General features: G+C 42.5%; 1 protein-coding gene across 3 annotated transcripts in view; it reads right to left on the bottom strand.

Annotated features, from left to right (window-relative positions):
• Positions 1-23,540, bottom strand: part of BCL2L11 (BCL2 like 11) — a 170,295-nt gene that overhangs the window by 73,438 nt on the left and 73,317 nt on the right. For all 3 annotated transcript variants that reach the window (XM_078648765.1, XM_078648766.1, XM_078648764.1), the window contains exon 3: positions 10,282-10,394. In XM_078648765.1, the coding sequence (XP_078504891.1) occupies positions 10,282-10,394 (113 nt within the window). The remainder of the gene's footprint in view (positions 1-10,281; positions 10,395-23,540) is intronic.

Raw genomic sequence — 23,540 nt, 5'->3', positions numbered from 1 at the left:
TGTCTTAGACAACAATAGTTCAAAGCTGTCTGTGTGCAAGACCTAAAAAGTGGGAGCAATATTTGAACAATCGCTCATGGCATTTAAATGAGTAGACATTCCTTAAAATAGACCACCATGTATGTACTGATGTAGAGCTCCCAAAACACCTCCAGTGAACCAGTGTCTTAAAGCACAATGTTGGTATGATGCTAGGAAGCAAGGGACAAAATCCTGTGACAGTCTTCTGAAAGGGTCTTTGGGTTTTGCCACTGCCGTGCATTATTTGTGAATAATATCCAGAGAGAGAATATAACAGAACAGATATATGGACTCTGTGCAACAGAATCTAAATATTCCGGAAAAAAGGAGGAATAAATATGCAACACTGCCTCAAGTCAAAATTAAAGAAGGTACTCAAGGATAACTCACTCAATACAATAACATTGCTCCTTTTCCTTAAAGGATACAGAAAAAAATACAAAAAAAATAAAACACAAGTATTTTTTTTAATACAAAATCTCATTTTGCATTCTGAGAACCCAAAAGACATTTCAAGATGCAAGGGTGTCAAATCAGAGTTCTCACACACTACAAACCTGTAGGGGGAAATGCATACCAGAACGCACCTCGAAGGAAAAGGCAAACCAATGACAACACTAGGTGAATCTAATCGGTGATTAAAAATCTATGGACGGAAAACTAGTGAGATGGCACCTGCTAAACAGTCAGAACTATCTCAATAACACAGAGGCTACAAAAGTGGGGTAACACTTTCAACATAAACACTTGTCCACCGTCTCATGCAAAGCAGCTGCATTATTACAATCAAAGTGTGGCCCCAAATCAATATGTTAAAATGTACAAGTTACAGATGTCAAGGACAGGTAATCCACAAGCCAGCACAGTCCTACTGGAAGTTGCTTCTTCGTTAATGCACAGCAGTCCTTAATGCATCATACTACCCACATTGACAGTGTCTTTTTCTGCACTGCTTTGCCTTAATTCCTGAGAACCCCACAAAAAGCTGATCGTCGCCCTGATAGTTTTCCGTGTGATTGATATAGAAGCTCACAGCTCTTTTTGGGTCTAACTGTTGGAGTCTCTCCTTCGAGGCATAAGGGAAAGCCGAGAACTTTGGGAGAGTGATGGATTACCCAAAGTGAAAAGCAGCCACAACTTTTTGCAAAAAGGCACCCTGGTTCTCAACACCACTTTATCTGGATAAAAGGTGGTGCAATGCAGTTGCATTCAAAGCAGCTGTGCATTTATTTGAAGGGAGTGCACATGAGTGAGGACCAAACTATGCCATCATGTAGGGTTGGGGAGAAACCTATGTGTCAAACCTTTGAGAAATCTCATCAGGCAACTTGAACAGGAATGCCTGGTCCAGCAACCACAAAATGCCAAAAGGGCTGACAAATAATGTTTAGCCATCCCCAATGCAATTCCTTGCTGCACCAGAGACAAAAACAAACATCCAGACACCTCTCACTTTTGCCTGAAAAGGGTCCACATTATGTATGCAACATCAGGTCATCAACCTGTTCCAGTGCCCAGCATGAACAGACTTTGTAGAAGGATGCTGAGCAGCAAGGATGAGATCCACAACTTTGGAATGAAAGTCAAACGCAGTCAACTACTGTCGCTCAATCTCCATGCATGGAACTGCAGATTGAGAAGGTTTGGGTGCTGAACACTGCCCTGCTACTGTGACAGAAAACCCTCCTGAAGTGGTAGCTTGATTGGAGGACAGATGCTCATGCCCAAAAGGTCCAGGAATCACAATTTTCTTGCCCAATCTGGAGCCACTCGGATGACTTCGCCTGGTCATTACTGATCTTCCTCAGAACTTTTGGAAGGAGAGAGAGCAGCACAAAGGCATACAGGAGTCTTGTGCACGACTATCTGAAATAGGATCAGAGAGAGAAAGCCTTCTTGGAAACTCCAATGCGCAAACAGTTTGACACTGTGTATTTTAGACAGTGGTAAAAAGATCTATCCAGGGTTCTCCCCTTTGCTGGGAGACTCCCTGTGCCAACTTGGGATGTAATCACCACTCCCGATCCAACAGCTAGTTTTTCCACCCTGGCTTAAAAAATACCACCAGGTTGTTCACAACACGCCTCATTACTAGACGGTGGAAATCGCCGGAACCCCCGACACTAGTGGCTTGAAGTGCCTCTTTACTCTTATGCGTCAAGACAGAAAGTGTAGCGTTACACAGGGAAGACACCCTGGGCTTTCGCAAGTATCCAATAGCCTCTTACTGGGGCACTATCTCATCTGTGTCTACATCTGACTTGCAAGTACACACCTCTGATTAATTATGATCGCATTATAACATTATGTACAATGCAGCAGCATTTCTCATACAACACCCGAGACACACAACCCCCTTATTGTAAATCTCGGTCTAAACACTGAAACAATGATCTTTACAACAGTAGCGTAACTCGGTCTGTAGACATGTGACAGGTGGGGGACATCAATGGGTCTCTTCAAGGGGATGTATTGCAGTTGTTTTTCTTCACTGTTGTAGTTTTGTTTTCTTTAAAATTCGATGAATTTTTTTACTGTTTATTCATCATAACATCACCCTGATTTCTATCAGACACTGGACTAGTTGATATATTGTAGTTGTATCGCACCAACTTCACTGTTGATTTTGCAGATAAATGATGACTTGCTGTAACTATACTCTACTTTCTATTTTTGTTGCACTGTCATTAAAATGTAAAATGTGAAACTCAAACAGATTCAAACAAAAAAAGGGTCTCTGTCATTTGGAGGTGATCTGCAACTGACTGTGGTGAGCCCGCATTTAAATAGACGGTCGTCGGTCAGGGAAAAACTGTGATTTCCAACCTTTGAGGTTGTGCAGCAACAATCGCTTGTGGGAAAATCCAAGGGGCAATGGGGAGGCCAGAGAGGTGCATGGCAAATTGAAAATGCTCTTCGCCCACCGTACTCCACAAGTCACAATGTGGCTTAGTATCTCAAAGTATTCTCAACATTAATTATGTATATGACCCGATGAACTACCATTCGCCATCGTGGCCAAAGGGTGTGAAACCTTGGAAAACTTCAACACAGAGCGCCATATACACCTCAAAACAAACACATCCACACAATCCAAAACGACCCATCTGGTTGTGGGTTTTTAAAAAAAAACAAGCAAGGGTGTGGGCTTCCTTGCAGTTCCAGGACAAGTGTCTAGTTTAAGAAGAAGCGTCTCACTAGCGGCGTGACATCAAAAAATCCACTCATCATACTGATAAATGGGTCATTATCACACATGCCGGTTGATATATTATTCGTGAATAAAACGGCAGATGATGGCTTAATGCCTCCCAGACATCAACCTATCAAGCCCCCAAAAAATGCGTCATAGTCAAACATGCTGGTTGGAATAGTGATCGTGAAAACGAGCGACAGCAAATGATGGCAAATGCCTCCAAATGTGCAAACATGCTACAATTGATACATACATTTGAAGCGTGGTGATAGGGCCTCATGACCCTGCGTCTTAGGGTGATTAGTTGACTGGTTACTATGGAGGAAAGTTTAAACATAATCACTCACGCTGTTTGATGGAGGCAGAATCTCACTGTCAGAGACACACCCCTCCGCTATCACAAGACCAAGTTTTTAAAGACCCATGGTCAGGGTCTCACTTACGTGACCGCATGCCTAATCTGGCTTTATTCCATACCCTTCAGCAGCTCCGTAGATGTAGCCGGAGTCCTGCCTCAGCTTGTGTTCTTATACCGGAAGAAAAACCTAGTCATGATTGCCTCTGACTAGAGAGCTGATCTAAAATGGCGGCGCCCGTCGGGACACTGCTGGTCTATAGTCTGTCGTCTATTTTTTCTTCTCTTGGTCGCATTCTTTTAGAAAAATTTGCGCAGTGCTCTCTAAATAAATCTCATTCGTGCCGCAATATATTAAATTAATTTGAAAGCGATTTCCATTTTATTTTAATTAGCCTGCCAGGGGGCTCCCTGAATGTAATAGGCGGGCTCGAACTTTCTTAAAAGTGAAAGGTGTCATATTGAATGCATGATCCATATTCCCAGCATGGTCAGAGTCTATGCACTGTCTTTATGAGAATTGGGGAGATTTTCATGGGTCCTTCAACAAGTCATGTTGCACTCTGTTCATATTATGCTGAGTCTCACATTGACCCATGTTCTTATTGTTTGTTTCTATCTGCAGAAACTATAATACGGATATCCTAATAGTTCAGATCTCAAGGTCTTATTGTTCTCATGTCATCATGATTACTGTTGCTGTGGCATGTCATGGGGTGGGTGTATGGCGTAACCATTAATGTGATGGATGGCCGTTCCAAACGTCAGAGTTGGCCCCATGGAATATCATCATTAAGGCCGCAGTTGTTAGTGTCCAAGTGAAACACCCAACTTTGTTCTTTCTCCAAGAGCATATGTTCCCTGGTTACCTGCTCTATCACTGTCCATGAGATATCCTCAGGCTTTTGTCCTTTCTCCAAAAAGTGAGCGGTCAGCTTAGTACTAGCTCTTTTGGCATCTGATTGTGCTCTTATGTTCCCCTATCCTGGTCTTGATTGCCCTGCTCGTCATTCCCACATATTCGAGGCGGCAAGGGCATGTGATGAGGTACACTACGTAGCAACTATTGCACGTTGTAAAGTTTCGCTGTTCCCATGTGGATCCATTTCTAAAAACCAGGTTGTTGGTCTTCTTTGTCAGGCAACATACTTTACATTGACCACATGGATGGTGGCCTTTCACAAAGTTAGTGTCCCGTCCTTGGTTATTGTTGATGGTCTTTGGTCTGGTGTGTACAAGGATGTCCCGTATGCTCAAGCCGAGGCAGGACTCCGGCTACATCTACGGAGCTGCTGAAGGGTATGGAATAAAGCCAGATTAGGCATGTGGTCACGTAAGTGAGACCCTGACCATGGGTCTTTAAAAACTTGGTCTTGTGATAGCGGAGGGGTGTGTCTCTGACAGTGAGATTCTGCCACCATCAAACAGCGTGAGTGATTATGTTTAAACTTTCCTCCATCGTAACCAGTCAACTAATCACCCTAAGACGCAGGCTCATGAGGCCCTATCACCACGCTTCAAATGTATGTATCAATTGTAGCATGTTTGCACATTTGGAGGCATTTGCCATCATTTGCTGTCGCTCGTTTTCACAATCACTATTCCAACCAGCATCTTTGACTATAACGCATTTTTTGGGGGCTTGATAGGTTGATGTCTGGGAGGCATTAAGCCATCATCTGCCGTTTTATTCACGAATAATATATCAACCGGCATGTGTGATAATGACCCATTTATCAGTATGATGAGTGGATTTTTTGATGTCACGCCGCTAGTGAGACGTTTCTTCTTAAGCTAGACACTTGTCCTGGAACTGCAAGGAAGCCCACACCCTTGCTTGTTTTTTTAAAAAAAAACACAACCAGATGGGTCGTTTTGGATTGTGTGGATGTGTTTGTTTTGAGGTGTATATGGCGCTCTGTGTTGAAGTTTTCCAAGGGTTCAAACCCTTTGGCCACGAAGGCGAATGGTAGTTCATCGGGTCATATACATAATTAAAGTTGAGAATACTTTGAGATACTAAGCCACATTGTGACTCACGCAAAAATGAGCCATGTATGATTTGGCCTTTACATATTGTATTTCTACAACCATGTACCCCTTTTTGTCTTTTTTCTTTCCACAGAGACCATACTAGGTCATTTTTCATGATAATGCCTCATTAAGGGCCAACTCAAGCCCCGAGGCTAAACCTAGCAGCCGATTTTTGCTGTTTAGTTTTAGGACCATAGGCATTTAACATTTAGTTTAGAATTGAGTATTTTTGTAGGGATCAACAGAGGTCCTGATGAGTAGGCAGGAGGGGTCTGCCTATGAAACATGTCATGTCGACAAAGTAGACCACACTTGTAATTCTACTTACTAACCCCCTTTTAATGTTCCCAGCTTGCGAAACCATTAAAGTTAATTTTCTCGACTAGCCAGGGAATTTTTAACCCTTGTTACACTATCATTCACGCAAATAGGTCCCTACACTCCCTAACACATATCACTATCCTCATCATATCACATAGCCTATTGTCAAAACAATATAAGTGCTCCCGCGTCACTCGTAGGTCGAAGCACACCCCGTCCCGTAGAGGGACGGGAAGACCCCAATGATGGGAGAATGACACTATGGGATTCATAGTGTGTGAGGGGTATTTTAAAAACACACAGTGCCCTCATTCTGCCACCCGCAGAGAGGCCTAATTTTCACATTGCAGTGTATTCACGAGTTTAGAGAATTATACAAAATCACATAACATTAGTCACCACTCACATTGATAGAATCCCATTGTTTACAAGTCTAGCTCAGGAGAGTGATTCTATCTTCTCCTCTACACTTCCCCAATTGATGTTTTGATCCTGCATTCCACCAGGTGGTTATGTGTTGCTAGAGGAAAACTAAAGCGGCTTGGTGGTTGATGTCAGCAGGACTGGGGACAGGAAAGTCCACAAACCTGGTGGTCTGAACATTGTCTGCTTGAGTCCTGCCCCAGAAAGTACTGGGGTGCCGTTTGTGAGACAAGTGGGCAATGGCATTGCTGGTCGTCAATCCTCTTGAGTAGCCCCAAAAGGAGCAACATTGTTGAGGGCACTGACTCTCAGGGGTAGAAAGGCCTTTGGAACGTACCGTGGCCCAGCTTTTCTTGAAGTGTTCCAATGCTGAACCTGCTTTCTCTCCAAACAGGTGAGATCTGTCGAATGGCATGCCCATTAAAGAGGACTGCACATCCCTGAGAAACCCATGGATCTTATCCAAGCTTGACGATGAAGCACCATGCTTGTACAGATTGTCCTGCCCAAGCTGTCGGTGATGTCCAGTCATGAAAAAATGATGCGTTTGGCCGCATCCTAACCACCCTGGAATGGGCTGAGCTAGGTTGACCTGGAAATTCCTCAAAGACTTCTAGCACGATCTTGTCAACCATGTCCCATAAAGCATGATAATATTCCACCCAGCAACCAGCTGGCACTGACTATCCACAGGGCTAGATCAGCTGAGGAACATGCCCTATTTCCAAACGTTTCAATGTGTTTCAACTCTGTCTGTAGGAGAAGTAGGAAATTAACTGGTGGTTTACCCAGTTGGTGGAAGACTGAACTACCAAACTTTCTGGTGCAGGGTGTTGTGTTAAGAAGTCAGAGTCATTAGGTACTGGTTAGTGGTGTCTACCAACCTGATTGCCCAGCAGCGGGCAGGAAGAAGCCTTAGACCAGGCTCCAATTAGAGTGTCTGTTATGGTTTCATTGAACAGTAATAGGGGTTAGGAGGAGGTTTGCCCAAGTTGCAAAACTTCCATTAAGACTTTAGTTTTGCCTTCCATCTGTAGAGGCTACTGGGCCTGTCTGAGGTGGTTGAGGCCATCTGTAGGTCCAATACATTCAAAGGCCGTCTCATCACAACACCAAAGGAGATATTCTTCTGTTGATGGCCATGGGTGAGAAAACAACTTGGTGTCTGGGGAAGTGTCCAGCCCACTGATTTTCTGTAAGTGCATGTACAGGATGTCAGCATCATAGCGTTGGGAGAATACTGAAATAGTTCATGAATAATCATGTGGGATGCACTGAAATGCTTGTTTGTGGCACTCCGAAATTGAAAATGAACCGCTATAACAGATGTTAAAAGTGTAAAAGTAATAAAACTTAAAAAATACCCACATATAAAGGCATGTGCATGTTTGGGAAAAAAGTAAGCAAAAAAATGATCAATTGAAAAAAGAAATGAAAACATGAAAACAAAAATTGGCACACCAGTCTTGGAATTGAAGGGGATCACTCAGGGGCGCCAATGAGGGTCACCCATATTGCATTTGCTAGCCACCAATGGGGCATTTGCGAAAGCTGCAGGCTCCACCATGCCAAGGGCAGCCCCCCACCTCCTGCTCAACGTAGCAGGTGTCGACCCCATTTATTCAAGGAAGGAGACAGGGCAGCCCTCCATTTATTAGTGACGGTTTATTTTGCCAACAGGAGTGCCAATTCGAGTAATCACAATGCAGTTTTTGCAGTTTTTAGCTGCTGGCAGATACCCAACACACAGGCCTCTCATGACTGTAGTTTCATAAGACACAGTAGGTCTGCTATTCGAGAAAGAACTCCTGAAACAAAAAGATGACAACATGGAGCATCCGTTTAGCCTGTGAAAAAAATAGCAGTCACAGTGGGCACAAGCACTGTCGGCTGCAGGAGAACAGGCAATTGATTTTGGATGGGGGTTGGGATATATCCTCTATGCAGAATCATGATTTGTATACATTTTAAACGGGCGTTGTGTAATACTTAGCACAGATATTCAAGGGACCTGGCCACTTCTTTTTCGTGCAATGCTCTATGCAGCTCAAGTTCCAGGTGTCCCACCATGTTTGTAGCAGGAATTGGGCATGGGACTAGAAGGACTTAAGAGACAGCTGACGGTTCTCTGCCCATTTCCCACTGCAAAGAAGGACTGCACCAGAGAGTGGTCCTCTGATTCCGCATCAGTGATTGCCCAGCTGTCATGAAGGGTATGTAGCACATGTCAGAAATTGGCCATCTTGAAACACAAACTGCTCTGCGAGTGAGTGGAACGAAAGAAGCTGTCTATCTAGGAAAAGTCCATCTAGAGACGTTAATGCCATTCTTGTCCCACTGGCGCAAATCCAGGCACGTAATTCAGCCCAGGAATGAGAGGAGACACAACATGGGTACTGTATGAGCACCTGGGGTTATGGGTTTAGTAATGTGTAGGCTTTTAACAAAGCACTGGTGTGTGACCCTTAGGCGGCAGGGCCCCTCGTGTGGTAACCACACTCTCAGGCCTATGAGGCCCTAGTGACTTCAGGCTGTACCCTGGATCGACAGTACATCAAAGTCTCTTCTGGTGAGTCAATGAGATAGCCACTGCAGTTGTGCAACTAGGTAGTAGTGATAAAACACGGGAATTCCCAGTCCTCGTGGTCGACTGGCAGCTCAGCTTAGCTTTTTGTACACGTGTATGTAATTTATTATGATATATTTGGAAATTTGAGGCTAGCGAGACAGCTAATGCAGTTTGTAGGCCAGACCTAAAAAGGTGTGCTGCAGTTTGCATACAATTGTAGTAGAAAGCCCTTTTCAGGCCACTGTAGGTAAACCATTTGAGCGCCACAATGATCCACTAAGCACAACCTTACACTTCAAGTCTCAAATATGGCTGCTGCTCACACAAAGGCCAATTTAAAGCAACAATTACATGGGCTATGTGACTAAAGCAATCAGGAACCAAACAAAAGAAATAATTAACCATGTAGTATTGCACCTCTAGCACCGATTTCTCTTCTTCCACTCATAATCCCCTTTGCATGTGCTGTAAGATCAATATGGGCAAAATAATATCGAAGCAATCGGCCATTTATTAAATATGATTACTTACAATGTACACTACTTCTTCAACATAATACTTTTTGGACTGGTGTTGGGGGAAAAACACTTTGAAATACTCCAAAAACGTCTTTAAAAAATGACACTTTGCTCATGGAAGCATATTAAAACTTAACTGAAACCTATTGAAAATTGAATTTCAGAAAGCAAGGAAGTGACCAGTGACCTTACTTTGAGTGTAAAGCAGCTAGATGTCCTGACCCATACTTAGATACAAAACATCTCTTTTCTCTCAGCATCTCAAGCTCCAGTATGGTTAGATGTGCTCTATGTGGCCAATTGCACCACTATGTAGGATTCTATAATTTCTGGTCTTTGAAGTTCCAATCGGCAAAGGAAATGACAGCTCTTTTTATTTTTATTTTGACACTTACAAATGACGGTAAGAAAGAACCGGTTCCTTTCAATCATTAAGAAATGGCCATGATAGGAGGGGGGGCTGAAGCTATGAAGCAAATGTGACACCCCACCCCTGCAGTTAAATCAGCAGATATATATATATATATACACCTGATGGAAACAAACTGGCTGTTTATATGTTAAAGAAACATGTTTTAATTATTACATTTAGGAAAAAGCTGCATTTGTGGACCATATCAATAAAACAAATTGGCTCACACCACTAGTTTTCATCTCTTCAGTAAGCTCTCATATTCTTCCAATGTAACAACATGACAAAATGTGACTGTCTATTCAGTTGCGTACAAAGTGATACTTGTAGTACTATGATCAGCAATGAATTAAACCATGAAATGCAAGAGGTGAGCACTCACCACCAAACACCCTGGTCAACATCAGAAATCATATCACATTAAGGTATTACCCTTCTCGGATGATACGAGGCATTGAACTCATCACCGATGCGCCGCAGCTCGTGTGCAATCCATATCTCAGGTCGCATATTTTCAGGCAATGATGGTGACGGACTTCGGGATGCTGCAAAGGCAAAAGATCCAATTGAGTTTGTTCTGGGGTATAGATTTAAAACACATTAAAGACTAGATGAATACATATAAAAGTAAACAGATGGCTAGGCAGCTTTGAATAAGGGTGCTTGCTTTTACTGGAATATGCCACATGGACAAATTACCTCGGTCCTAGTTTTGGATTCTTTATTCCCCTCATCATCACATTCACCCTTACTTAAAATAGCTGTATCTAACAGCCTTGCTTATGTTGGCTTCATGCCTCCACTGCCATTAGTCACAAAGCCACAGTTAAGAGAGTCTACAAACAGAAGCCCAATAGTAACATTTGTAGAGTATCAGATCTGAATCATTTTTGCTCCACAATGATCCACTAGTCTCAAATACAGTTTCTGTTCACACTAAGAGCAACTTTAAGGAACCTTTACATTGACTATGTGATTCAGTGAACCAATATACGTAATTCTCCATGCAGTGAGTGGACGTCCTGCATGTTTTGAAACACCTACTGCCGTTTTAGACATTTCTAACATGCTTTACTTCCACCAAAATAAGCAGTAGGTATTTTATTGACCTTGGAAGGAGAGAGGGTCAAGTCGGCAATGCCAAATTCCCAACTTGTGTCTATTACATTGAACATGCAGCTCAACAGTAAGCGATTAACTCACTGAAATGTTGCAACAATTTCAGTCACCCCACCCCCTAAACGTGATAGCACAGGCATAATCATAGACTGTATGGCTACGCTTTACACAAGATATGAAAATCGTGGTTGGATCTTATGCATTTCAGATAGAGTTGCAGTCAGAACACCTTTCAGGGGGCCGCAGCGCACGCAGGACCTACTGGGCCCAACCGTGGTGGTTGAGGCCTTTTACTACTGATGTACCAGGGCTCAACCTACTATGGATCCGAAGCAACTGGGCTAAGTACCACTGCTAACCTGACTCTCGACTCATACCTCAAAGTGCATCCAGCAATGTCAATAAATCAAAGTCCAGTCAAATACTTGCTTTTATATGAAGAAGAATTTTATTTTTAACTCTACACATTCAAAGGAATAACGACATTTGCAAGCAACAACACAATCTCTTTCAGGTCAGGGCACTATTGCTTGTCAGGCAAATCTCTGTACCACCCTCTTCCTTGTAATGTAGTCTGGATTATTTCCCATACACTGGTTGCCACATCCAGGGAATGCTCACTAGTAGGCTATACTCAAGAGTTTCTCTTTGACTCTTAAGAATTAGTCAAACATGTCTAATGTGCTGCAGCACCTTCAGCAGGGAGTCCTCCAGAGCCCAACAGGCCAGATTCATATTTTTCCTTCTCCAGCAGCACAGATGAGTTCAGCATGTCAGTGAGGACCTTGACCGCAGTCCCTTTCAAGCTCTGATCCTGTTCGGCGAAGTCGACCCGCTCGCAGAACACGTGGCAGCAAAACGCAGATGCAGGCTCTCTCCCGAGCAGTGCTGCCGGTTTTCGGCAGGGAGCAGAATTGCTCCTAGTCAGCTTGGATGCAGTTAGACAGTCTTTGCCACATGGGGAGGAGTTAGTCTTCCAGCTTCTGACTGGAACCCAGCTAGGGAGCACTTTTTTCTTCCAAGGTCCTCAGGGGTCAATCAGGGGCAGATTTCTATGCGTAGGACTCAATCTGCTGCTTGGAGCCTCACTCTTGTCAGGAGAAACAGCCCAAACTCTTTGGTAACTTAGTACTGGTATACAGGGCTGCAGCGGAACCTCCAGAACCAATGCAGACTCCTTTGGTGCAATCACCCTTCACCACGGTGGGCCCTCATGGCATACAGGGTCGCTACTAAGGTATTCACGAGTCCTGGTACGCTGGTCACACAATTACTTCAAAGGCCCACTCTGGCATATGGAGTCAACTTAAGGAGGCAGTACAGGCTTGGTGCTCCCCGCACATCGCTGAATGCATGGCTACGAACACAGCGGCCCTATCCTGGCATACAGGGGTTGCAGACTCAATCCTGCACACAGGCAATGACCTGATCAGCTCACAACTCAATCAGTGCACAACTGTATTCTCACTCCTCAGACAGAGGGCCACCGTGGTAGGGCTCAAAACTGGACCTCACTCTCTACAACGTTCTCCTCTTCCTCACAAGGCACACTGGTCTTGGCAGGAAGGCACTGGCGCTCCAGGTTAGGTGGTTTGGTTTTTCTGATTAATGTCCCCTCACCCAGCAGGGAGACTAGAAACCGTTTCCCCCAGCCCTGGTGACAGGAAGGAGTCTTGCAGTGCGTCCCCTTCTCACACAGCCCATCTGGCTGCTTGGCAGAAGACACAATTTTGGATCTCAATCTCCCCTTCTTACAGGCCGTTCGAGACACCAAATATGATTTAGGGTATGAGTCATTGAAGTTTTATGTTGGGTTTCGGTTTCTTTTGAAGTGTACACTTTTCTTTCTCTTCTTTCCTCTTGAAAGGCTGTCACAGCAGGAAGAGACTTCGAAGTGGATAATCCCCCAACACAGGCCATGGGACTGACTGAAGTTCACGCTTTGATGTCAGCCGCATTGATATGCAAATCAAAAGGTTAATCCTGGGCTCCCAGCCCCACTCTTTAGGATTCCCTTATCAGCCCCATCTCCTTCCTGAGTTGTGTGCAGGTCCCTTCCTTGTGATCTATCACTGAATCAAAGGACACCCTTTTGAAGTGTAAAGGGAGAGTCTCTGTCTCCCTTCTCCAGTTTGTCCCACCCAGGTCACAGGAATGGAGCAATACCATAATTTGTCGGGGGGATTCCTCTACTCCTCATGTCTTCAGCAGGCAGGCCCGAGCTTCCCAAAATGGAACCCAGGTTCCTCCATGTAATGGACCATTGAAGGCACACTTGCATGCAGTGTACACACACAGCACACATACTGTTCAACACCGTTGATTCCATGTATTGTGCCACAACAGTCACATATACATCACCACACATACAATCTACTCGCACTGTTCAGTACTGTGGCTTCCCTGTATTGTACCGTGGCGGGCTGTTTGCGAGCACACGTACTGCCAGCACATACACTCACCATGTGCGCACGTACATCACTTCACACTTCATGTATCACACTTCTCACAAGTACACATACACCCAGCACATGATTTAATTGTGCATGCACACACGGCACAGCACTACATCTCTGATGTATTGTATTCTCCACATGAATATATATGCTCAGTACATGCACTAACCATGTATGCACTGCACAGCACTATTCCTGTACTGCACCCTTCCCAAGCACACATGCTTCCAGAGCAGCCACTACCCCTGCACAGCACTCCAAATCTACACAATGTAGGCCAAAGGTGAGTTAAGCGCACATCAGCGGAATTTTAAAAAGGTGAGTGAGGCTGGAGGCCTAACTCCAGTGACATTGGGTAAAAAAAGACCTGCTCACTCCTACTAATCACTATACAATATTCTGCCACCACCGCACTTGTGCTACTTAACTCTTTGGTGAAGGTGGTAGCCTTCCACCACTATGAGTATAGCGCTTTGGGTGCCCCTCCTGGTCCAACAAGACCACAATCCATAAGACAGGCCCATGTCACTGCGCACACACATGATCTGTGTTAGCCTAAGACAACAAAAATCAGCATTAGGTATCCAGGCAACAGTGCAATCCGGCACCATGCAGAGGACATTTCCCTCCCAACACTTGCTATCAACCCAGATTTTCTCGGAAACATATATGCAAATTGCACATTTCTGGTGCTTGTTGTTCTGCTCTTTTAGCTTTTAACTTTGACAGGACTTAACTTTAACTTGAAAACCGAAATTAATTAAGTGAAAAGATATAAAGATGGGTCGCACAACACTTGCTATTCATTCAAAGACAATCGGTAATGGAAAAAGATTTGCAGAGAAAAAAACAGAATGGCGGGTAAGTTAGATGGTATCATCTCCTTCATTGTCTGTAACTCCTTTTCAATAATGATAGTTTTATCCCTGAAGAAGGAAGCAAATTATTCGCAATTTGGAGGCTCATTGGAACCGGTATTGGGAAGGGAGGGATGGTTGTTGGATTGTTGCTTGAGAATTTCAAAAAGTTTTTGGGGCCGATTTCTGGCTTGGTCCAGGTGTGTTCTAAAGAAACTGGCTTTCGAGTTTCTGATTCTTTTGTTGTAAGTGTTTCTCCTGGATATTAGCTTTTCAAAGTTATCCATAGTAGGTGATGATCGCCAGGCTCTTTCTACTAATCTCAAATTGCTTCTTTCATTGTTGAGGTTTTCGTTGAACCATGGTTTAGAAATTTTGGTGGATAAACTTTTAGTTGTAGCGGAGAGATCGAGTCATGGATGTTCAGGTTGGAGGAATTGTAATGCTCTGTTATGTCATGGACGTCCACCATGTCCACCTTGGGGGGTGGGAGGGGTGCAGGGGGTCAGGTAGTTGAGGCTAAGGGCTGCTAGGTCGTCTAGGTTGACGTTCTGTAGATTTTGCTTCCAGTGTTTTTGCTTTTTAACTCTGACATTTTTTGGGGTCACATTAGTATTGATGAGGAAGGTAATACGGTAATGGTCTGTACAATTGCAAGGCAGAATGGACTCCAGTGTAGTGGTGTCACTTTTATGCTGATTAGGTCTAGGGTCTCGCCATTATTGTGGGAAGGGCGGCCACAGATTTGGGTCAACTCGAGGACTTTGAAGGTGTTGACTAATTGGTCATTCAGGTCATTCCAGTGAAGATTGAAGTCTCCAAGGAAGATCTGAGTAGTTTGTTAGTCAGCGTTGTTTGAGATTATTTCCATGACTTCAGGAAGGTATTGGGGTGGGCAGAGACAAACTGATTGTGGAGTGGTGTAGTGATGTAGAGTAAATTGGCATAGTGTGGAGGTGAGTTGCACAAAGTAGAGTGGCATAGATAAACATTTTATGGAGTGGAGTGGTGAAGAGTGGCACTGAGGAGTGGTGAAGTGGAGTAGTGGAGAGGCGTAGAGCGGTGAAGGGGCGTGGAGTGGCATGGAGTAGAGTGCTGTGGTGTAGAGTGGAGTGGAGTGGCGCAGAGTGCCATTATGTGGAGTGGAGTAAAGCGCAAGAGTAGCAGCAGTGTTTGCAGTGGAGAGGCACTGAGTGGCGTACAGTAAAATGATAGATAAGTGGCGTAGAGTTGAGTGGAGAAGAGTGAAGGGGCGAGGAGTAAAGTAGAGTAGCATGGACTAGCGTAGAGTGGAGCAGCATAGAGTGGAGTGGCATAGACTAGCATACAGAGGCAGAGGCGAGTGGCTTAGAGTGCTGCAAAGTGGCTTTGAGCGGAGTGAGATGGAGTGATGTAGCATAGATTGGCACTGTGGGAGTGGTGTAGAGTGATGTGTGGAGGGGCATGGAGTGGCAGAGAGTAGAGCAGAGTGGCATAGTGATGAGGTGTACATAGTGGCGTAAAAAGGAATGGCATATATAGGCTTTCCTGTTTTCAGTTTCTATTTCTGGTAAATTCTGGTGGGGTTTTTTCAGTGTTTTCACGTGATTTCAATACCTTAAAAAACAGTTATCATCAGTGGTTTCACATTTTCGCGCCACTAAAAACAAAAAAAAAGTGTTTTTTCGGTGTTTATGGAACATTTTGCCTTTATAATTGCTTGATTCCTGTACTGCCAGAAAATGGTATATAGACAGTGCATGTATAGTGTATATGAGTCCGAATAGATTTTTGCAAATTAAGCTTATTGTAGTACACCATACAATACTTCTTCAGTGAGTCTTTGGTCATGTGCGCTCGCTCTTTCCTTCCCATGTAAACTTCTGTGAAAAGGTCCTCTCAACATTGCCACTTGAGACGGGCAACACAAAAACAGCCAGTACACAATTTGTTAACTCTGGTCACTGACATAGCTTTCCATGCCAATACTGGTGCACTTGAAGATTGCGATTCTCAGGGCAGGTTCTGCAACATTTGCATTGAGCTGGGCGCTTATGCCCTCAGAGTTAATGAAGCGGTCAAATTTGACCAACGATCCTCACATTTCTTGCCTTTTGGCATCATCACACAGCAAAAATTCTGGAACCTGTTGCCACATGTATAATATAGCATTCATAGCCCCTTGGACTGAAAACCATCAGCTAAGGGACACAGCTGGTGTGACTCTTTCTTTGATGCCACACAAAGCACGAAATTATAAATATTTGCGTTTTAGTTCCTGTGCATAAGAAAACAGTGCACCAGAATGGACTAAAAAGTCAATAGCATCCCTCATTAACTCTGAAGATTGTAAAGATGCTTTCAGCCTACCATCTAACAAGTGGCAAGGATCTCCTACAGGGAATCACTTCAGCTCGGGTATGAATTTTGACAGGTCATCACACAACTTTTTCACATACGTAGCTGAATCACTGCAAATACAAAAAATGTCACTCTAATCTTTGCTGAACTTGGAAAGAACATTTTTTGTAGAGCATTCCAAGTGACACTGCGTTGAATGTTTTCCAAAAGTCTGGTGCCATGTTTTCACCACTATCCCAGATGCTTTGTTATAGCACTCTTTATACAGATACTTGTCACTATATTTTGCATTGAATGTGTAAAGCCTTAGGTGTTGGCAATTAATCTACTATCAATACTGACCCACTAGAAACTGTGGGCTGATGTATTAAGGGGTTTTATCCATTCTCTGTGGGTAAATGTGATGACACATATTAGGAAAGATTCTTATGAGAACAGCCATTTTACCTATCAGTGAAAGAATCAAACGCAGCCAGATATTTCCTGATCCTCTACAGTTTATAAAATAATTAAACGAGTCCTGAAACATGCTTCTAAACCCTGCATCTTTAGACCAAAGACCACAAAACTGAAAAAAGCCAAAGGAAGAAGAAACAATATTTTAGTGGCATCCCTAAACAACAAAACCCAAGCAGAATGATGTTAGCCCAGTCTTTCTTACTGCTAGCTTGTATAACAAAGTTACATTGTATTGGTCCCTTCAGGAAGAAACAAAATAACTCTTTCACTCTCTTTTTCCTTTTTTTGAATGGCATTTAGTTTGTGGTTGTGCAGGTGTTTTTCAGTGTTTATAGGTTTTCACTGGTGAGGGCTACTTCTCTTCTAGTGGGGTTTTATCAGTTATTATAGGTTTAAACCTAAAACCCTACAGCCTAGGCATATAGTAGTACAGTTCTGGGTGTATGTAACTTAAACAAGAAACCAAACTTACAATTAATGCAAAGATATGAGACATAAAGGGGATGGAAGGCTGAAAGTCAAGGAAAATAGGAGTGCAGCAACAAGCATCACAAAAGTGTAAAAATGTGTCTGAAAATAGAACTAATGAATAAAGCAGCATGAGAACTGGAATCACAGCAAGTGTCCTGAAACGCGTACCTCAATCACGGTGTGATGATCAGATGGACACTAATTAAGTTTAATCAATCTACTTGGTCCATGCTCCGGCGAAAGAAAGGCAGTAACCCCCTGCATGCACTGGACAATTAGGAGTCATAGAAGAGTGCTAATGAAGCCAATAAATGGTAAGAAATGGCTGAGCTCCAAGCCCCTTATTTTAAACATTGCCCCAAGCAAGGGGGAGAGCATGCAGCGCACGTGAGACCTAATAAATAAATCAAGCCAGTGAGTGTGTCAACAAAGCCAGCTAATAGCAAGCTATGGATGGGCTCTAAGCACACTGTAAGCAGACAATAGATCTTTTTGCAAACAGGCAACTGGTGCTGTCTGGTAGGACAGACCTAAAAAGAATGTCTGGAGTTCCAATAGGCTTTACTATCTTGTATTATATATAGGGCACACATTTCCCTTGAAATATCTTACCAAGCAACCACTACAGCTGGTAATGCATCGTAAACTAGCTTTACATGTATTCACTCGTATTACAAGCTTACTGCATTACTTAACGGACTCTCATCTCCCACACTCCTCGCTGTCATCGCACTAAACCACAAGTTGTTTTAATAAAGGCTGTAAGCATTGCCCTTTTAAAAATTGTTCACTACGAAAGGCTAACCAGCAAACACCCGAACTACAGTCAAACACAAACTTTTACCAGCTGTAAATTTGATACAATGAAAAAGCACTTGACGCTGTTAAAAACAAGTGGATAGGTATGGCCACCCACCACCAAGCAACATTAGTGTTGTATTTATTCCTGCTGCTCAGCCTAGAATGTTTGGTGTGAGAGCTAGTTAGAAAGTTGAGTGTGTAAGACTGTCAGTTGGATGAAGGGCTGAGCGGCAGGAGGCTGCTCCTGGTGGGGTTTATCGTCTTCTTCTTATCTAACCATCTTACCTGAAATAAACTACTTACAAGGAATTTCAAGGACTACGCTACTTTTATTTACAACATTTTGGCGATGTTTTAAACCTACGTGTACCTCCTCAAAAGAAGCTGAATTTACATGAGGGACTACTTAAAAAACAAAACAGAACAGAACAGAAAAAGTGGAAAATTAATAAACTAACTGTTTATAAAAAAACTTATGAACACAAAAACTTTGCTGCTGCTCCATCCCCCACCACATAATTTATGCATCATGCCTCAAACGCACTTGGTGAGAAGAATACGAACTGTGGGTGAAATGTAGAGCACAATATTTAAAGAGTTTCCATCTTTTGCTAAGAAATAAATTGAGGCCTGGTGCAGTTGCATTGCTAGGACTGTTAAAAAAATGAACTGATCCGTGTTTACCTGTGATGCGCTGTTTAGGGACAACCAGGAGTGGTGACCTTAATCAGTGTCTAGAGGAAGGAGGAACTGTACAAGTTGAGCCAACAAATACTGCGAACTGGGCTACTGCCAAGTTGTTATGAAAGAAGATAAGACCATGCCAAGTTGAGATGAGGAAGTCGGTCCCTGTGACGGGTATGTAGCTCAAGCGCAGATCACAATCTCATTTGTACTCCTAATACAGTACTGTGCTGTTTGGGGTAAAAATAATTTTTTTTAAAGCTAAAACACAAATGACGAGGTATTCTGCAGTAAGATTATTCCTCTGCAAAAATACTTGTAAGAAAAAGATGCCCAAACCATTCCACATTTACATAACTATGGAACACGATGCAAACTAAATAATGGCCCTCTCTACGAAAGTTTATCAATGCAAAATAATTAAACAAATCTTTGCAATTTCCAAAAAAGATTACAGTGCAAGGCAAAGGAGGAAGCCATAGATGGTCTAAGAACTGAAAATTTGGTAGATACTCCATGCAGGATATCCACCATTCCTGGGAAGATCAGGGAACAATGGATTCAGGAAGTCGAACAGTTTATGATCAGTCCAGTGTTCGTTAGCAGAGCCCTGCCGTGGAAGACTAAAAAGCGAATTTACCAAATCTTTTTTAGATGAGGCACAAAGCTTGTCAAGAAGAAGGTACATATGGGCTGGCACATCAATAAATGCCGGATAGAGCAGGATATCAACTTTGGGCTGATGTGACGTCCTAATGGAAGACTTCCACAGAGCGGCATACCTCCACTTTCACACTGTATATATTGTATATCACACAGGCCACCACACATACACATAGGAAGCGAAGAAGCCCAGATCGGAGAATTTTTAACGAGGTGGTCGGTTGGGAAAGAGGATGGCATTCTGTTGGAACCTTCCATCAGATCTCACCACAGACTGGTTAGATGGCAGTTATTAATGTTCACGATTGTGGTCTGGTGAAAGAGCAAAAGAGAAACATTAAGAATCCTCGATGGGCTTGTAGATTTAAAGTCTAAACAAAAAAACATAGGGTTAGATAGGAACAAGCAGGATAGAGAAGCTTAAATCAGGTAATTTCATGTCTACATCAGTATTCTGGACATAAGACGTGTGATGTTGGCAAAGCAAATACTGGGGCTGAAAAAGGTTCTGGCTATTATTTTAAATAAGGCTCTAGTAAACTTCATGAACTAAATAACCCAGAAACCAACTGCTCTTTTTAATAAATCCCCTTTCGAGGTATACAAATGCTACAGCTAGACATGAAATAGCAGGAGGGATTTTTCTAATGGCTTTTACTTAGCTTTTTCTGTAAAGTCATTCCAAGTAGATGGTTGTACACACAGTGATTCCATTATATCACAAACCAAGTATGATACAAATAATTGTATTCACTTGTGTTGAAGATCGATTCTTAAGATGAGAACTGAAAATGTTCCTACAAAGAACTTCTGTTCAACAGATGTTATGTATACAATTTTAAAATAAATCACCATTTATGGCGAGTTAATGAACCAAACCCCCTACTGACAGCTCAGGGCCTTACATCTGATGTGCCCAATCGAGTCAGTGGCACCACAGATATTAAATTACATAGATAATGTAGAACATAGTAGAAGCTTCAAAACAATGTAGGTAGAAGGGTGCATTAACATTAATTATTAAAAGATGCCCTCATACCCATAAAGCTGCCTTTAAAAGTTGCAATACCACTGATCATTTACAAGATTACCTCATCGTTTTAAATAGAGTTGCATGGTTACAGCATCACTGGTACCAAGAATGCTCACATTTTAGAAAATAATCTTAGGTGCCCAAATGGTGCTGTGTTTGGCACACAATCTTCAAATTTAACATCACGAAAATTACAATATGTCCCTACATTGTGAAATCCCATTTTAGGAAATATAAATATATACATTTTATAACTACAGACTTTTTATTGCTAATAACTATTAGAATGATATAGCTTTTATAAGACTACAGCCCTTTTCCCAACCGTGACATAAGATATCACAACAGTATAGTGGCATTTCTGCTCTCTAAAGTCTCAGCGAGGACCGTTGGTAAGGATCTGTGGTACCGCAGCCTAAAATCTAAATGTCATATTTACTAGGAGAACAGTGATTTTACATATGTTATCAGTTAAATAGAATGATGTCACCAGACAAGTGGCTGAGGTAATGTGAGTCTGGGAAGACATGTATGGCAGCTATGTGAAGGAGGTCGTGTAAGAGGTGGTGAGCAATGCACTGGGAAAGAAGAGGTAGCTTTACAGTCAATTTTCAGTGTTTTTTAACAGTCGTGCCCTTTTGGTTTTCCACTGCACTGAGTACCATGAAGCATGGCACTTTGACAACGGTTTTTGTATTTTTGGTTACCAATAATTTAATATTGGAATTTCAATGGAAACGAACTTCTGGGTAACCTTTTATTACTTTCTGCTTTACCAAACTGCATGCAAATTTCCAAAAGCCTACTTATGTAGATGTCTCTCATTTTAAAAACGCTTTTTCTACAGCTGTATGCAGTACTAATACTAACTGGTACCAGGAACGAGATATTGCCCTTTTTGCGCATGGTATATATAATGGTACCAATGTAAAGCTCTGATTGAGGCTAATAAAGTTACGTCAATGCCTTCTTGTCCGATATTTGCCTCGAAAGAAACAAATGTGCGCCTTGTTTGTGATCTATTTGCACCTGTATCTGAATTGACTTTTTCTAGAAGAAACACCCAATTCAACTGGACGATCTGCAGGCCTTAACCAACACAGGTAAATCAGGCTCTTCTCCGAACCCTGCCACACCTCATGCCATTAATAATGGCATGTACATCATCTATCCGTTTATAATCAATCTTAATTTTTCGATTTCTATGGCACAGATTCTACCTGAATGGGAACAGGTGGTAGTCATTCCACTAGTTACAAAACCTACCCCAGATGCAACCAAACTCGAGAACTTTCGCCCTACCAAGATCCTTGAAAAATATATCAATCGCCAACTCTCTGCTTACCTTGAATCCAACAATCTGCTCCACTCTTCTCAGTCGGGTTTATGCCCTTATCACAGTACGGAGTCTGCCTTATTACCAGTTTCCAAAGAACTTGATGGACTTTAGATGAACTTAGCTCAGTGGCTCTTACTTTGTTGATTTGAGCACCGAGTTTGACAAATGTCTCAAAGTTTGCTACTACCGAGACATCTACATCTGGGCTGGGGGACTAAAAACAAAGCCTTGGACTGGATTGTTTATTCTCTAAAGGACCATTTCTTTCAGGTGTATGATAAACTGATTTCTCTACCTCTTAGCCAATTTCATCTGGAGCAACTCAGGGTTCTATCAAGTCCAACCCATTTTAACATTAGTGTCCGCCCCTTGGCAGATAATGTGGAATCTTTTGCTTTTACAATGATCACTTACGTGGATGATTCTCTGTTTATCTTGCTATCGCCTGAGCAGAGAAGTATCTCTGGGTAGTTAGGGAACTGCCCTTTATCGGTGGCAGCAGAATGGCTCTCAATTGTTTTAAGTTGAATGGCAGAAAAAATAAAGTGATGGTCGTAGGGAATCTGCCCCCTTTTTAGACCTCTGCTTGGTGGCCAGCTGTTCTAGGCCATTTTCCCAACCCAGAGACATCAGTAACAAGCATTTGCAATGCAATAGGTCTCGCATTAGGAAAGTTTGAGTTATTTGTATTGTCCATGACACATTTGTTATTTATGTGTTATTTTTGAAAATTGTGAAATTAATAGCTTTGTCATTAACAATGCTAATACTTTTATTTTTTGACAATGTGACACCTATAGCATTTTTAATGCTTCATGTTTTGTATTTAAGTGACTTAGAAGTATTGATTTTACAAATAATGTTTTTTGGAAAAAAAATAATACTTAAATAAAAGTTATTGTAATTTATAATGGCAATAGCTTAAACTTTTGTAAATAACTTTTGTGAAGATTATGTTCAGTGTATTTTATCGTGACTAAAATATAAGAACAGAAGTGAAATATCAACTTTTTTTTGTGACATTTGTAATAAAGCTTGAAACATTGAGAGAACATATTTGAACCAGTTGTTGAATGTTTGCAAAGATTGATGCTGTGGTGGCGCTGAGTGATGTTGTGGTGGCGACAAGTGATGCTGTGGCAGCGCATAGTGATGTTGTGGTGCCCCTGAGTGATGCTGTGGTGCCCCTGAGGGATGCTATTGTTGTGCGATAGATAGATAGAGTGAGGGTGATAGATAGAGTGAGGGCGATAGATATATGGAGTGAGGGCGATAGATAGATGGAGTGAGGGCGATAGATAGATAGAGTGAGGGCGATAGATAGAGTGTGTGTGAGAGAGAGTGTGTGAGAGAGAGAGTGTGTGAGAGAGAGTGTGTGAGAGAGGGTGTGTGAGAGAGAGAGTGTGTGAAAGAGAGAGTGTGTGAGAGAGAGAGTGTGTGAGAGAGAGTGTGTGTGTGAGAGAGTCAGG

This window comes from Lissotriton helveticus, chromosome 6, assembly GCF_964261635.1.
Source record: "Lissotriton helveticus chromosome 6, aLisHel1.1, whole genome shotgun sequence".
Taxonomy (NCBI): Eukaryota; Metazoa; Chordata; class Amphibia; order Caudata; family Salamandridae; genus Lissotriton; species Lissotriton helveticus.
The sequence above is the reverse complement of the archived record's forward strand: the minus strand, read 5'-3'. Positions and strand labels throughout refer to the sequence as shown.